Source organism: Aulonocara stuartgranti, assembly GCF_965226115.1.
Source record: "Aulonocara stuartgranti genome assembly, chromosome: 12".
NCBI classification, from domain to species: Eukaryota; Metazoa; Chordata; class Actinopteri; order Cichliformes; family Cichlidae; genus Aulonocara; species Aulonocara stuartgranti.
Genome location: NC_138948.1, coordinates 16,829,476 through 16,846,440, shown reverse-complemented (window position 1 = coordinate 16,846,440; position 16,965 = coordinate 16,829,476). Strand labels below are relative to the sequence as shown.

The window sequence follows — 16,965 nt, the reverse complement described above, 5'->3', positions numbered from 1 at the left end:
GATTGGACATCCGACAACTAAGGCGTAACCATGACAACAGGCTAAACTAGCTAGTTATTGTGCGATAATCGCTTAGTATTGTGCAGTTGGCCTTAAAAAGCGATTCGGTCAACAAACTGCGCACATGCTGCACACAATAACCGATATATCTGCACATATCGTAAACACTTCTTTTTCTGCATCCGCATCGCAGAGGATAAGGGAATCCCAGCCTTTTCCCTTTTTGACACCGCCGGGCTTCTGTACTCTTTTGAGACAATCGCTGGTAGCAAACCAACGATAACCCTCAGCCCCTTTGCGAACAGGTGAAAGTATCCTCAGACAGTTTTCATGTGAGTAATCCTTCTTTAACACAAGTCAGTGAGCGCATTGAAAAAAGGAGATCAACGTGAGTCCACGCGTGTGCTTTTAACTGACATGGAGCGGCACTTTTGCACTTGTTTAGGAGCTAACAACACTGGCTAAGCCTTAGCTGTTACGCTGCTGCTATGCGATGCTAATCTAGCTGTGTCCACTAACTGTTTGTAACGGAGCTCTTTAAATGGTTTACATTTATCTGTAATACTGTCTGTTGTCATAAGATCACAGTGCTGACTCCGTGTGTAGCTTTGTATGGAGGTGTTGGCTGAAATACTGTGGTACTAAAAAAAAAAACCAACAACAAACAAACAGGTTGTGAATATGCGCTAACTCGTCATTTTATGATCTGCTCTAAGTTATTCTGAATAAACTGTTGTACATTTATCTGCTTTCATCGTTCAGTTTGCCTTCTCACGATGGCATCGTCTGCAATGATCACAGTCCCCACCACAGCATCCCGCTTTGCCCTGCTACAGATAGATTCAGATTCGGATTCGGACACCTCCGAGTCGGGGAAGGCTACCACCAAAACTGGACGGGACTCCTCTGGCAAGCCCCGACAAGGAAAAGCAGGTGCAGCCGGAGGGAAAGCTGCTCAGGGCAATGACAAGAAGAAAGACAAGAAGAAGAAGAAGAAAGAGCAGCAGCAGAGTGAGGCAAATGAGGTGAATGAGTGAGATGAACAGCCTGCAGCTCTCTGCCTCTTACATATGTGTTATTTTGCAGTGACATGAAGAAAGATCAGGCTCTTCAGTCGTTTCACTTCTGAAGCGAAACTGCAGAGGGCAGGGAGAGGTAAACAGGTTGTGGTTTGCTTTTGGTGTGCTTGCTACTAATGAAGTGAAACAAATGCTGTTCAGATGATAAGTGTGTAAGTTGTATTTCGTTGAGGTCATTAAAATTTTATATTGTAAAGTGCAATATTACAGAGAAAACCTCAAGATTCAGACAAACCCCTATGATTTTTAACATCATTTGGTGATGGTTGTGAAACTAGTCTCTGGTTATCAGCGCTGAACTTATCTAAAGCTATTACATTGCAGAAGCCTACATACCAAGTCCTCATAAATGAGCATGCAGGTATGCTTTCTGCCTTCTTGGTGATACTGATATCTGGCCAGATTTTTATTCAAAGCTGCCAGTGTGATAGCTTTCATCTTTAATAAATCAAATAACATAGGAGTAGACAGCATCCAGTGGATTTTGCAGGCTAAATTCTTATATGGAATTGGTCCAATCCCAGGAAAAAATACTAAATAATAAAAAATTGGTTTCAGCACAGTTAATCAGTTCAAAGTGCAAGTTTTCTGGTTTTTTGTTCTTGCATCTGACTGTAGTTAGACAGAAATTAGACTTACATAAGCAGGGAGTTAAAACATGATCTTGCCTCAGAATCTGTAATGTGAAGATTTGAAGACTGTCTCCTTGGACTCTGTAAATATTAAAAAATATATATATATTTTATTGACCGGTTCGTTAAAAAACAAAATGGGGAAAATGAAAATGTTCAGCTCTGAGAATAACAATGTTGCAGCACAATTAAAAGGAATGTGTTCAGGCCCAACACCCACTTAAACACATTAACAAATCCTCCTCCACTCCACAGACACAAACCACAGGCAGCATACATCCTGAGAAAACAGACCGTTTTTTGTTGTTGCTGCGCGCACATAGACAAGTTGATGGTTTCTACAGCTAACAATAGAATTTGTGTTTATGTCAATAATGATGACATCAGGTTGTTTTATCTTTCTCTCTATTAGTTGCGTAATCTGGCCTTCAAAAAGATTCCTCAGAAATCTTCTGCCCCTTCTCCCTGTATGACGCTGTCAGGAATAGCCGGTGAACTTCTCAATCCTACGTCGGTGGACCAGGATACACCGTCGGAGGGTTGGCAGCAGTGGAAGCAGAGAGACGAGCAGGTTTAGAAATGACAGCTACTCACATTACAGATGAGTGAGATAGTAAAACTTGTATGACTGTCCCTCATAGAGCAGCACAGGCCACACCTGACCTTACACACAGCACGAAAAGTCCCTAAAATTCAATGTTCTTCCTTTTCTTTTAGATAACCACAGAACTATATGAGGCAGACTTGGAAAAAGCCTTGATTTTAAGTAAACTGGAGTATGAACAACAGAAGCAGGTACGCTGCAGAAAAACACTAATATTCTCATTTTGAAAGCCACATTTGGGGGCACAGATGTCAGAGCTGTATGTTCACTTTTACGTAAGTCGCACATCGCTCTGACACACCTGTGACATGTTCACTTAAATTATAAGTCAGCGTATTACCTTATTCCTTCTTCATGTTGGTGATTAAAGGATCTTGTTTTAAATGACTCTGCCTGAGTTTCTGTGGGTTAAAAACAAAACAGAATTTATTTCTGGTATGCAAAGCAAGAACTTGAGCTAACTGAAGTCAAAGCATCTGCTTTCATTCATCAGAGCAACACAAACACGTCCTCGCCAAAGTCACGGTCAGGAAAAGAAGGTGGAGGCAAGAAGGACAAAAAGAAGAATCAGCAGGCAAAAGACAAAAAGACAGTTTCTCTGCAAGACTTCCAGGCTGAAAGCAGTGCAGGTGAGACCAGCTTACAGATTACTTTAAAGTCTTATATATGGACCTCATATATATGATTTACTACATTGCATATATTGTTATTTTCTTGTAACTAGTTATTGCATTGTGTTTTCTCTTTGCAGAAAATTTAAGTAGAAAACAAGAGAAAGAGGTGAGCCGGTTCCACTCTGTTTACTTTATATTTTATAGATTGCACAGAAATGTGAATGAACAAGTGAGGGACGAATTAAAGATAAAATTAATTTTTTAATATTTTGTTTGTAACTTAAAAAAATGTGTAAAACATCAACCAAATTACCTTCCAGGACTCCAGAACGGCTAATTTAGCACTGGGAGTCGGGCAGGACGAACGTTTTTTTAATAAGTTGGAAGATGATGTCAGTCGGATAATCCAACGGGAGAAAAGACGCGAGCAGTATACGAACAGCCAGGGACAAGAAGTCAGCACGTCAACAGAACACGAACCAGTGAGTGGACACAAGTACCACAAAATACTCGCGTAGCTCTCTCATTAACTCGGGTATGAAAGTGAACAAAGTTAGCTTTTCCTTTGAGTTTTGGTTAGTGATTAACTGCCTCAAGGTACATCTGAAAAGCTGTTTGTGAAACTGCATACATGCACCATTACCAAAGTGAAGTTTCTTTTTCTTTACTTGCTGATTTTATTTCATGTTTTTCTTCCTGTTAGGACCCCAGAGCGGAGCAGCTGAAGTATGAGCTGGAGAAGAAAGATCAGGAAATTGATAAGCTGAAAAAAAACATTTCACAGTGGGAGGTCAGCACCCATAAACAGTTATCTGATCTAATCATCTTTCAGTTTCAGAAGGACAGTGATTTTCTTTGTCTTTTCCTGTATGATGAGTCACAAAAAGGAAATTTGATTTTCACAGCTGTAGAAACGGTGAAGTTAATCAGAAAAATCTCTGCCATGTTTAAAGCCAAACAGGCTGGGTTTAGTGTTGGTTTGTCATCATCATTAAGATGTTCTTACTCAACTCACGTAGGCTGTGGGCTGCTATGGCACTGTTAGTTAGTGTGGACTTCTTCTGTAAAAAAAATAAAAATAAAAAAAAGTCTACATATTTAATTTTCAACTGCATATTTTTATCACTGGACTCTACTAGAGTAGCTTTGGATGATTCATAATTCAAAAATACAATTTTTCTCATTCTTGCCTTTGTTCAGCCCTCTTTGACTGTGTGAAACAAGCAGTTTTAGTTCCTCTCCCTGCGAGCCACTTTCCGCTGATTTGCTGCCCTTTAAACAGCACAGAGCCAAAGCTGTGAGTCTGAGATAACCACGTTAGTGCATCCACTCTCAGTAACACCATACAGAGACAAGAGTTGAAAATGTCAGAACGTGAGCATGTTGATCAGTCTGAAGCTTTTGGCTTATTTCACTCGTCGTTGAAACTATATGCATGATTAATATGAGCGTTCCCCACTGTAACACTGTGACAGAAAAAAGGAAAGGTGACCACACCTGCAGCCAACACTGTTGTGTCCAGTGCTACAAAAAGAATCTTTCTTTTTGTCTCTGCAGGTAAAATACAAAGAGGTGAAAGCAAGAAATGCTCAGCTGCTGAAGATGCTGCAGCAGGGAGAGAGTGAGTTTGATAACACAGTAGATACAGTTTGGTCCAAAAGTATTTGAACAATGACACTTTTTTGTTGTTGTTGTAATTTTTTCTTCTGTACAACAAGACAACACTTCTGGATTTTAAATCAAACAATCGAGATGTGGGTGAGGTGCAGACTTCTGCATTAAATGATTCTGAATTATCGATATATTTATGCACAGTCCTCCATTTTCAGTGGTTCAAAAGTAATGGCAGAATTGACTGACTAGCATTTTCATAGACGGCTAAGGCCGTCTTATTTCATGACAAATGAAGTAGATGAAAGCTGCTGTTCTAAGTGAACTTGCATTTCTTAACTTTTCCCTCCAACTCCTAATAAGAGATCCAAAGAGAAGTCATTGTAAGTAAGAGTGACCTGCAAACAAAGGTAGGATTGACTGAATATAGAGGAATATGTATGTTGTTGTCTGCAATTGCTAAACAACGAATGTAATGTGTTTGCCTGCGATTGAGTCACATCTCAATTGTCTTGATTTAAAACCCACTGTGGGGGAGAATCATTGTCCAAAAAGTGGTTGTTTTGACTATCCTTTCCTTTCCTGATGAAGATATCGTGTGTGATGTTTCTGTTCTCTCTCTTTTTCAGTGAAAGACAAAGCAGAAATTCTTCTACAGGTAGAGGAGCTACTGCATATTAAAGAAGAGCTGTCTTCACAGGTCTGTAACTGTGTGTGTGTGTGTGTGTGTGTGTGTGTGTGTGTGTGTGTGTGTGTGTGTGTGTGTGTGTGTGTGTGAGAGAGAGTGTTGGGGGGGATTCTAAATTTGTAAATCTGTGTTTTTCATTTTAATTAGGTAACATTATTGCACGCTGCCCTCGAACAAGAGAGATCTAAAGTAAAAGGACTGCAGTCAGAACAACCAAAGCACCAGGTGAGAGTACAAATACTCTTCTGTGTGGTATCTTCATTGTAGGAGAGAAGAACTGGTGTTAAAGTGTTGTCTCCATCTTCATTTACGCTGAACTGACTGCATACTAGTTTATGATTATGCATGCACCTCATTGCTTTCGTGGATTTCTGTAGAAACTGTGGAAACCTAACAGAAAAACTTCAGCCTGTAAGGCAGGTAAAGTCAGAAAGTGTCAGCGTAAGTAAGCCAAAGGACAGAAACATAAAGAGTTTACTCGGCCCAGTAAGGGGAGCAGTGAGCTTAGATTCAGGTCAGAGCATTTGAACACTTTTCTTTATTTTTAAGTCAATATGGTTTCTTTTTTTTTCTTTTTTCCCCAGTTGATAAAGACTGTGTTTGCCTCATTTATGTTCTGTTTCTACATCCATCTTTTGACTTGAATTAATAAAAGCACACAAACAGATCTGATATCCATAAATAATTGTGTCCTTTCTGCAATTTTCTGTTTCACAGGGAAACAAGAAAGGGAAGAAGGGCTCAGAGGCAGATCTATGAAGGTTTCAGAAGGAAAATGCCTGAAAACAAAATGAAATAAACAAATGAAGAAACCCCTGAAGAATATTCCCACTATTGATCAAAATCAGGGTTTTTTTTTTTTGTTGTTGTTGTTGTTAAATCTTAGACTCCTGGTCAGTCTGTTTTGCATGCCCTCCCTAAACACACACACACACACACACACACACACACACACACACACACACACACACACACACACACACTAACAGAAAAAGCTAGATTTGGCACGATATGTTACACAATTAAATAAGATTTACAAGAGGCTTTCTGAAATAGCGACAAACGTTCTAAGCTTGTGTTAAAGTAGCTGCTTGGCACATCGTGCTGCCCTCTTCAGGCCTCAGAGTGCCTCTGGATCTCCTGTACTGTTGAAGGCTCTGTGCCTGATCTTTAAAGGTTTTGTTGCCAAAATGACAGGTGTGTAATGCAAAGTTGTTTTGTTTCTTTATTTTCCCACTGTTAAGTAAATAAATTACTTTTTCAGTGAAAATGTGGTTTTACTTTTTGTGTGTGAAAGCATCGAAGAGCCTAAGAGGAATTTTAAAAAAAAGTGTAAAAGTGCCTCAAACAAGCCAAAAAAAAATTGTATTTGAGTCATTAGATGTTAACATGAGCCAGATGAAAATAAGATACTTTAAATCTGCTTGGGTCAAATCTCAAAAGGAAGAAGGATTTAAAAATTTTTTAGACTATTGTCATCAATTACCACTTATCACCTGTGCGTCACCTTTGGAGGCTGTTAAAATTATAATGATTCATTATTGTTGCTGGAATGAGAGTTTAAAAGTGAACTGAGAGCATCTAGGATTTGAACTGCTGTCTGATTTTTATGGTGCACTATATCTTTAAGTTAAGTCTGGTTACATAACTGGCTTATTATTAAGTATTTTATTTTTGTTAGTCGAAGTGCACTCAAAAACTGTTATAACAGGCAGCAGGGGCATCAGATCTGTGCATAGTAGCAGCTAGGTGTGGGCTTTGCGTGTCCACCTCAGTGACCGGTGTGGCCTCAGCTGGCACACATCCGCACAACTTATTGCCGAGTCATCGGGACAGACACGCAGCCCGCGTCGGGACGGTGTGCTCCTGCTCTGCACCGTGTTTAAAGGCCCGCGGGCCGGACAAGTGATGTCGGCAGCAGTGAAAGACGAAACTACAACACCGAGACACCGCCGCAGGGCTGAAAGGATCCACGTTACCGTCACAAGTGTCACGGAGAGCAGAGACTTCATCGTTAGAGGAGACTGCACCGTCAGACAGGTCAGGGAAGCACAATCAGCCAGCTGGCCTCAGAGCCTTGTAATAACAGGCTGACAACGTCACTGAGACTTTTATTTTCATGCCATAACAGACTGAAATTAATGTTTTTGTTAATTTACGTGGCTAAAGAACTAAGGGGGCGGATCACTAAAGGTACTAATGTGGTATATAAATTGGAATTGGACTCATGTGCAGCCCAGAGTGCTAATACAGATTTATTATGTGAAAAGTGACTCTGCACGTTTGAAGATTGTTTTGAATGGAATAACTGTGTGAAAAGAGGCAAAAAAGGAGTATTTTTTTTAAGTATTTAGCACGAAGTTGAGTACTAGCTAAAGAGTGGCCCTGAATCCAGTAACAAAATATAATTCAAAGGCCACTTCATTAGTTACATCTGGACGCCCTTTAAGTTTGTGGTATAGATTCAACAAGGTGCTGGAAGCAGTTATCAGCATCTTCACATGACATGAGAGCATCACACAGTTGTTGGTGTACATCACAGGGGGTGGCTGTAGCTCAGGAGCTAGAGCACGCCATCTACTAATCAGAAGGTCGGTTCAGTCCCTTTATATCTGCGTGCTAAATATCCTGGAGATACTAACCCCAAGTTGGTTTCTGATGCATCTATCAGAGTGTAAATGTGCGTGCGTATGTTTGATAGAAACCAATGAAGTACAGTGCTGCTGTATGAATGGACGAATGAGGCATGTTGTACACAGGAACCAGTCCATTTATCATTTACATCCATGTTTGACATCCCAAAGGTGCTCCACTAGATTGAGGTCTGGTGACTGTGGAAGTCATTTGAGTACAGTGAACTCATTGTCATGTTCAGGACACCAGTGTAAGAGGATTTGAGTTTTGTGGCATGGCTCCTTATTGTGCTGTAAACAGCCATCAGAAGATGGATAAAGGGTCGCCTTGGGTCACAGTGACCACCAACTGTACTCCGGTAGGCTGTGGTGTTTACGTGAAGCTTAGTTGTACTGAGGTACCCAAAGTGTGCCAGTGAAATATCCTCCAAACCATTACTACACCACCACTGGCGAAACCTCTGATACAAGACAGGATGAATCAATAATTTCCTGTTCTTTACCCCAAATTCTGACTGTGTACCATTTGAATTTCACAGCAGAAACTGAGACTCTTCAGACCAGGCAATGTTTTCCCAATCTCATACTGTCCAGTTTTGCTGAATCATACTTTTAGTTTCCTATTCTTAACTGACAGGACTGAAACCTGCTGTGGTCTCCTGCTGCTGTAGCCCATCTTGTTCAAAGTGTGACGTGTTGTGTGTTCAGAGACGCTCTTCTGCATGCATGGTTGTAAAGAGGGGTTATTTGAGTTGTTGCGTTCCTTTCAGCTTGAAGAAGTCTGGCCATGCTCCTCTGACGTCTGACATCAAAAAGACATTGTCACCCAGATAATGACCACTCCTTGGATATTTTCTCTTTTTCAGATCATTCTCTGTAAACCCTAGAGACAATTATGTGCTAAAATCATAGGAAATCAGCAGTTTGTAAAGTGCTCAGATCACCATGTCTTTCTCAAACAACCATCGCCAGATCACCTTTCTTTCCTATTCTGATGCTCTCAACATCAGCAGCATGTTTGAACTTCAGCAGGTCATTTTAATCATGTTTTCTACTCTAAATGTTTGACTGGCTGATTAGATATTTGTGTTTAACTAGCAGCTGAATAGTTGTACCTAATGAAGTGGCCACTGATTGTATGTTATTATATGTATATGGGTGTATTCAGTGGGTTTACTGTTGTCACACAATTCAAAATCATATATTGGATTGTAGTTACTGGTTTGTTAATGTGTATATCACTTAAATCTTTCCGCCGGAGATGATTATATTACATGTACGCTTTATTTATAGTCAAACCGCATAATGTACCATCTATGGAATGCCAGGGCTGCCAAAATGAGTTAATTAAATACGCCATTAAATAATTTATTAAATGTGTCAATAATAAATTAAATACATATTTATGACATATTTAATTAATTAATTATTGACACATTGAATTAATTATTTAATGGTGTATTTAATTAATTAATTCTGGCAGTCCTGGCATTCCATAACTATGTAGATTCCTATTTTAAAATCTTCAAAATAATAATTCACTGAATTCCTAAAATAAATGGTGTGAAGTGCAGAGTACAGTATTTGCTTCCAAAAGATAGTAAATTTAAATAGAAAACACCATAACATGAATCACTTAAAGTAGAAGTACACTGGAACTGTACTTAAGTAAAGTCTTGAATAGTCATACTCTGCTACATTGAATTACTGTTTCTTTCACTGCCCTCATCTAACGGTTTTGGTGGAGAGACCCCAGGATGGAAGTTATATTGGCTGGTGCCACCCGAGGCCCCTGTCTGGATATGCCCCTGGTGTCTTTGCTGCTGATCTTTGAGCTGGTACAATGGGGGTTATCACCATTAAATAACAATGGGGGTTGTGTGTTTCTGTGTGTGCAGTTTAAATGGGGTCTGTCAGAGCACCTGGGAGCCTCAGCAGAGGAGCTGGTTCTGATCCACTCCAGTCGAGTCCTCAAAGACTCTGAACCCTTGAGTCACTTTAAAGGACTAAATGGGTCGGTACGCCTCAGCATGATCCAAAGGTATGAACAACCTGCTCTGTTTATGGCATGGGTTCATGCCGTCGCTAGTAATAAACCAACATTTGGTATTAATAAAGATAAAGAAAATAAAGATATAGGTCCAGATTTACTAAAAGGGGCAAAATTGTATGTGAGTCCAATCACCCAAATAGTGCTCATAGGCGTGGTGAGTTTATTGGGAATTTGCAAAAAATTGTGCTGTTTTCTAAACACAGTGTAGTCAGTTCATTTCAATATCAAGAAAAAAAAATAAGACAGATTTTACTTTCTTTTTTAAATTACATGTCACATATGTCAGTAAATCATTGTGTGCGCTTGTGTTAAATATTGTTCCTCCTGTGTTTTGCGCCTTACTTATGCAACAGAGTCAGCTGCAAAGAACTTTAGTGACCTCTTAAGAAAATATTGCAGACAAATCTGGCACTAATAAAAGGCAACTGCACATTCATTAGCTGTAGCTATATTTATTATTTGCTTTTAAATCATAGTAAATATTAAAAACACTGCCTTACATTGGATACCACATGTACCACATTGGGACTACACAGCATTTTTATTCTTTGCTGTTTATTGTGCATATTCAGAGAATATTCCACATTTTTATTGGCTCTAGTTTTCAAAGTGCAACAATACAGAACTTTCACTTTTCTATTTGTTTTTTTATAAAATGTCTGTGCAGAGAGCAGGGAATATAGAAATAATATATAATATAAATATATAAAAATATATAGCCTCATGAAAAACTACATTAAAACCCAGTAAAATAAAATATTAAAATAGAGCAAATAAAATATTAAATTTATCAGAATTTAATGAGTGTCTTCCCAAAGCAAATCAAATAAATCTATGAAAAAGCCAAGAAAACTACTTATTACTTGGAAGCTTGTGGAAGGTGAGATTTTAGAGTACAGGGAGAACATTACATATAAGTCACATTTTAGGTCGTATATATAAAGCACTGGTAGTGTCTCCCGCTTTGTCCCACATCAACGTACATTTTGCTCCACATTTAATTTGATAGAATCTGATCACCCCACTATCACATGAAGTATTAAACAAAATATTATGTCTGCAAAGATTCTCAGTCAGAGATCTGCACACTCTGCTCTTTAAAATTAAAATTGTAGAAGTAATTTTAAGTAATAAGTAACTTCTGCCTTCAGGTTCCTTTGATATACAGTCTATTTATACCAAACTTATGTAAAAAAAGAAAAAACAACTGGGTATCTGTCTTAGGCCTCAGCATTCATCTGCTCCACCTCCCACTGACCCAGACCTCCACCCTGAACCGGATAACATCACACCTTCCCCTACTTCTCCTCTCTGCCTGGGTAAGATGTGCAGAACACGGGAACTCTTCTCGCCTTTAACTATTTTCATAAATCTAGTTTGTGGTTCTCATTTCTCCAGACTTCTTTGTTTGAGCTTCAGCTGCTGCTCTGTACTCAGCTCCTCAGTGAACTTATAATCTGTCATTCTGTTGATTCCACCTTGTTTCTGTAGTAGAAGGTCTGGACAGCCTTGTCCTTGAAGACAGCGGGACTAGCTTCTTCCCGGAGCTCCAGCGCCAGATGGAGAACAGATTGCTGGCTGACCCAGAAATGATGCACCGTCTCCTGGGCAGCCCCTTTGTGCAGAGCACCCTCTCCACCTCTAGCCCTCAACTTATCAGAAAGCTCATTCTGTCTAATCCCCAAATTCAGCAGCTCCTGCAAACAAACCCAGAAGTGGAAGATATGCTTAACGACAAAGATGTCATAACACAGGTGGGTATAGTGGATGTCAGAGCATTGTAACATCTGTACTAACATTAGAGTAGACACTTGCAAAAATGTTGTTATTTTAACCTTTCTAATTTCACTGCAGTATGAGTACAGTTGCTTCCTCCTTGCCTGATTTCTCCCTCCGATATTTTGAGTATGTTTTTGCACTTATCTCTCTTTCCAGTTGCTGGAGCTCATCAAGAACCCTGACATGATAGAAGAAATGATGAACAATGAGGACAAAGCTTTAGAAAATTTGCAGTCAGAGCAGGAAAATCCTGAAGTCATTACTGACAATTCTGACCCAGAAGCAAAATTACAGGTGTGACTTTGAAAATGATGATTATTATAGGTCAGGTTAAACTTATCTTGTATGCTTAACCTGTTTTCTTTTTAATATCTGCTTTGCCTTTTACCAGAAGGTAGGAGCATCTGCATCGGTGACTACATCACCCGGAAATCACCACATACTGGAGGGTGAATCCAATCCGACGTTCTCTGGTCACTCGACAGATCCTCTCAGTGAACTGACTGCCACATCCAGAGCTAGGTCAAACTCTCAAAGCAGCATCACAGCAGGCATGAGCTTTATGCTTGAGGCATTCTTAGGTTATATGTTTTTAAATGTGTTAAATATTTTAAAGATATCATTGAACTGCTTTTTAAAATATTCTATTAATGGCTTCCTGCTTCAGGCATGCAGTCACTGCTAGAAGAGATCACTGCCAGTCCAGGTCTATTGGAGAGCCTGCTGTCTGGGCCATACGTCAGCAGTCTTTTAAACTGCCTTAGCCAGAACCCTGACCTGGCTGCACAGGTGATGCATGGACACTTTAATTCTTAAATGTGCAGTATTTTCACTAGGCAACTGCAGGACAACATTTCCTTCTTCCTAAACAGCAGAGATATCTTATATAGTTCATCCTGCTTTCATTTTTGCATTGTTGCAGATGCTTCTGAGCCACCCTTTGTTGGCTGGAAATCCTCAGCTGCAGCAGCAAATGAGAAAGGAGATCCCTGTCTTTCTGCAGCAGGTCTGCTTATTCCTCTAACTGTTAACCTGCTGTCTTTCAGCTGGATTAGATGTCTGCAATACATTAGGAACACTAATAATTTTCTTGTTCCTGGACAGATGCCATGGTTTTTCATAAAATCCATGTAGATATGATCATCTTTAGCAATGCAGGAAAACGATTCTACTCTGACTCCGTTGCTCAGTGGGTATGATTAATAACTTTGCCATTATCAATAATGTGCAGATGCAGGCTCCAGAGCTGCTCTCGGCCATGTTGAACCCCAGAGCCATGGAGGCTCTGTTGCAGATCCAACAGGGCTTGCATACTCTGGCTGCAGAGGCTCCAGCTCTCATACCTGCGTGAGTAAAAACAACCTAAGGAGATCTATTGTGGTGGAAGAACTGTGTTTCAAAGACAGAGAAACCTTATCGCCAGTCTTGCCCGTCATGCAGGAATGCTCTCGGAAACACTGGAACAGGTATCGGTGCCACTTCTGAGCATCCATCTGACTCCATTCCGAACAGCCAATCAGGAAGCGGCCAACAGGCTGCTTCAGCGACAGAGCAGCAGCAGCAGCAGTTTGTACAGCAGATGCTACAGGCCCTGGCTAACACTAATAACGAGGTACTACCTTATAAACTTTTTGTCTGTCTCCAACGTTGAGTCTCAATTTAAAATATCAGTAGTAAATAGCATTTTGACAGTAAATGAGAATTTCCCTTAGGCAGGCAAATGATACACGCCTTTGATATTTAGTGATTCAGTACTTTTAAAAAACTACGCAGTATAAAGAGTGACTGACTGCTTGATATCAGCTTGCATTAACAGCTGCTGGTATGAATGTGGATAAATTAGAGTACCACACTACATCTCATGGAGCCAAATGATGTCTAATTTGTTCAGTGGTTTAAACTATTATACATTTTAACCTACTGAAGCAGGTCCAGCTGGGCCTCAGTGACTCAAATTCTAGTTAATCGTTAAAGTTTCAGAGTCAGTGCTTCTACTTGTGGATCCAACATTTACTTAGTGGGTTACAGCCCCGGTAGAGTCGCTGTTTTCTGGTGGGAAGGAAGGTGGCATTAGTCTTTCCCTTTCTTAGATACTGACGCTTTTTTCCTGCAGAACCACTAAACTCGGCTGAGTACTGCCAGCATTCAGCTCTGGTGGTTATTGCCACAGAGCTTTTTGCTGCTTACTCCAGTGTGTGAGGGAGTGTGGTTCTGACAAACTTATTGACTTATTTCTCTTTTTTGCTTTCGATTTTATTGCAGTGCTCCTTTTTTATCCCCCGCAGCAGCGACTTGGGCATCTCTTTGAGTTCAATTATTCATAAAAACTTTTTTTCATGCCGCCTCCTCTCCTTTTCCTCCCCAAAACATTTACCTTTGTTTCCCACATCGCCTGGACTTTCTTCTGATTCATATCCAGATGTTTTTGCACCTGAAGGGAGACTCATACCCAAATACCCAGAAACAAAACTGGGTGTCTGGGTTAACAAAATCACTAAATCTGGGAAGGTTTATTAATCTTTTCCAATTTGTTTAAAAGGATTCACAATTAAATCGCTAATTATGATCTCATTTTGAATTCTTTCACACATTATTTTAATAAGTAAGACTTTAAATAACTCTCGTGTCATGTTGTGTCAGGTCCATCACAGAGAGAGAGAGTTCAAGGAGGAGCTGGAGCAGCTGAGCTCAATGGGCTTCAGAGACAGGAAGGCGAACCTTCAGGCCCTCATCAGCACAGGAGGAGATCTCACCACTGCTATACAACACCTGCTCAGTCTCTGACACGTATTCATCCGTGCACATATACACTGCAAAAGATAAAAACATAAGAGAATAAAAAGCCATACTTACTTGATGCACTTTCAAAAACTAACTTATATCACACACATAATGTTAAACTCTGTTTGTTGTCCTACACTTACACTTTAAACTTCAGTCAAACAAATTAAAGGTCTGAGGATGGTGAGCGCTGTATGCATCTATGATATTGAGGTATACAGGTACATGTAAAACTGACTGAGAAGTGAGACAACAGGAGGAGGATTTTTACATCCTTATTGTCCTTGAAGTGTGAGTGTGTGGGTTAATATTAGAAACAAGAGAACACAATGCCTTTCACTGTCTTATATGCACCAGTCATGGTCTGTGTAGACTCAAAATTCCCCAAAAGTTGAGACACAATGTAAAATGTAAATAACACCAGAATACAATGATTTGCAAATCTATTAAACCCATATATTAATTTTAAAAAATGAAAAAAAAAACAAGTTCATTTCATATTTGATGGTATCATCCTTCCCAAAAAAGTTGGGTCAGGGCCATGTTTACCACTGCGTAACATCCCCCTCTTCTTTAATCAGTCTGTAAAAATCTGGGAACCGAGGAAACCAGCTGCTGGACTTCTGGGAGAGGAATGTTGTGTTTCTTTGTTGTATTTTTCACAATCCTCCAAATCTTTCCAGTTGGTGAAACATCTGAAAGGCAGGCCAGTTCAGTACCCAGACTCTTCTACTGAGTCGTGCTGTTGTAATAGATACAGTCTGCATTAGCACTGTGTTGCTGAAATAGAAAAGCTGTCATCTGGATGGAGCATACGTGTCTCTAGAACCTCTACATACCTTTCAGTGTTGATGGTGAATTTTTAGATTTGCAAACTTCCAATTCCTACACACCGATGCACTCAAGTATCATCAGTCATTATTGAACTGAACGGCGATAACAAGCCAGATAGTTTTAGACAGTTTTCAGCGTCCGTATTTTCCAGAATTTCAAAATAAAGTTTTTGTCACCACAGAAAAAATTTCCACGTTGTCCATTTTAAACGAGCTTTGAGAAAATGGCATGGATCTGGATCACTGTTTACATGCGGTTTCTTTGTTGCATTTAACCTGCATGGTGAACTGCGTTCACAGACAATAATTACTGGAAGTTTTCCTGATCACATGCAGGGATTTCCAACACAGAATCATGTCTGTTTTTAATGCAGTCCAGATTTTTTAGAATTTTTTTTTGGATAATATTATGACAAAATATTCAAAATCTTCACATTTTTGCATTGTGGGAAAGTATCAGAATTATTCCACAAATTGTAAACTCACTTTTTTGGTGAATCACAGGCCACTTTTACTTCTGACAAACTCTGCCTCTCGAAGATGCTCTTTTTATACTCCATCACGTTACTGACCTGTTGTAGATGAACAAAATCAGGTGTAAAATGGGCATTCAATGTTTTGTTTTTCTTTACTAAAATGTACTTTTCTGGTCTTCCGTTGCCCCGTCCCAACTCTTTTAAGATGTGTTGCTGCCATCAAATTCAAAATGAGCTCATATTTTTCCAGAAATAGTGTGCGTTTATGAGATTTGCGTATTATTACATTATCTACATTTTACACAACAGCCCAACTTTTTTGGAACCAGGGTTGTTATAGACTGTAGACATAAAACAATGCAAGTTTGCAGAAATATTCACATTATATTGTTATTATTATCAGAATCGGAATACTTTATTGATCCCTAGGGGAAGTTATTTAATCTCTCTGCTGCCACACTTTAAAGCTCAGGCCTCTTCATGTTGCCACCTGGACAGTCTAATGAAAGCTTTTAGCACCCTGAGACAGTCAGATGTCCTGGATGCACGCAGAAAATTTGCACTCTCATTCTCAGCCAACAGACTGAGCCAGGAGTGCAATATGTTCCGTGATGTTCCCACTCTGTCTAGCTGCTACTGCGGCTTCTGCACCACAGGCTCTAAAGACCGTAAATAATTACAAAGTTTGTCTTCGAACGTAGACTCAGTTTCAAAAGACGTTCAAAGAAAGAAGATGACTTCATGCAAAGTCCAAACCTGCTTGGAGGTCAGTGTTTATCTTGAGGTTAGACACGTACAGAAAGTGAGGTTTGCACAGCCAAGAGAAAATCACATCAGCCATGAAATACCTGATGTGATGCTCTCCCTTAAGCTTGAGCTCTATGCTGCAGTATTTTTGCACCATAAGGAGCAGGCTCATTTATCTCCTTGTGGATTTCACGAGCAAACAACAGACTGAGCAACATCCTTTAGACGACTCGTGGCTCTGTTGTAAACAGAACTATTAAATGCTGTTATTTACTTTGAATTCAATTCTGTTGTTTCTCATTTATGTAAATACGTGCTATTTGTTGCTGAATTTATGAGGCTTTGTATAAGATGCGTTTCCTCCACGCCTCTGTGTTCAAATATAATGTTCTGCAGTTGTTCTGCAGTAGGGTCAAACAGCAGCATTAGTTTAGC

At 39.7% G+C, this 16,965-nt stretch overlaps 2 protein-coding genes across 3 annotated transcripts; both read left to right on the top strand.

The window, feature by feature from the left end:
- The first annotated feature begins 63 nt into the window (after positions 1-63).
- On the top strand, positions 64-6,222 carry gkap1 (G kinase anchoring protein 1). The gene is made up of 12 exons (XM_082554320.1): positions 64-332; positions 763-1,025; positions 2,124-2,282; positions 2,429-2,506; positions 2,809-2,944; positions 3,067-3,095; positions 3,250-3,411; positions 3,633-3,719; positions 4,487-4,550; positions 5,170-5,240; positions 5,376-5,453; positions 5,946-6,222. The coding sequence occupies exons 2-12, from the start codon at positions 777-779 to the stop codon at positions 5,985-5,987; spliced, it is 1,155 nt and encodes a 384-aa protein (XP_082410446.1). The 5' UTR covers positions 64-332; positions 763-776; the 3' UTR covers positions 5,988-6,222.
- A 700-nt stretch (positions 6,223-6,922) lies between these two features.
- LOC309718667 (ubiquilin-1-like) lies at positions 6,923-15,794 on the top strand. Of its 2 annotated transcripts, none has more exons than XM_082554138.1 (11): positions 6,923-7,268; positions 9,760-9,902; positions 11,139-11,233; positions 11,406-11,668; positions 11,850-11,987; positions 12,088-12,244; positions 12,361-12,482; positions 12,616-12,699; positions 12,925-13,040; positions 13,134-13,305; positions 14,334-15,794. In XM_082554138.1, the coding sequence occupies exons 1-11, from the start codon at positions 7,137-7,139 to the stop codon at positions 14,475-14,477; spliced, it is 1,566 nt and encodes a 521-aa protein (XP_082410264.1). In that variant the 5' UTR covers positions 6,923-7,136; the 3' UTR covers positions 14,478-15,794. The 2 variants fall into 2 exon arrangements, with proteins under 2 accessions (XP_082410264.1, XP_082410263.1); XM_082554137.1 differs by having other exon boundaries at positions 12,085-12,244.
- Positions 15,795-16,965: the final 1,171 nt, after the last annotated feature.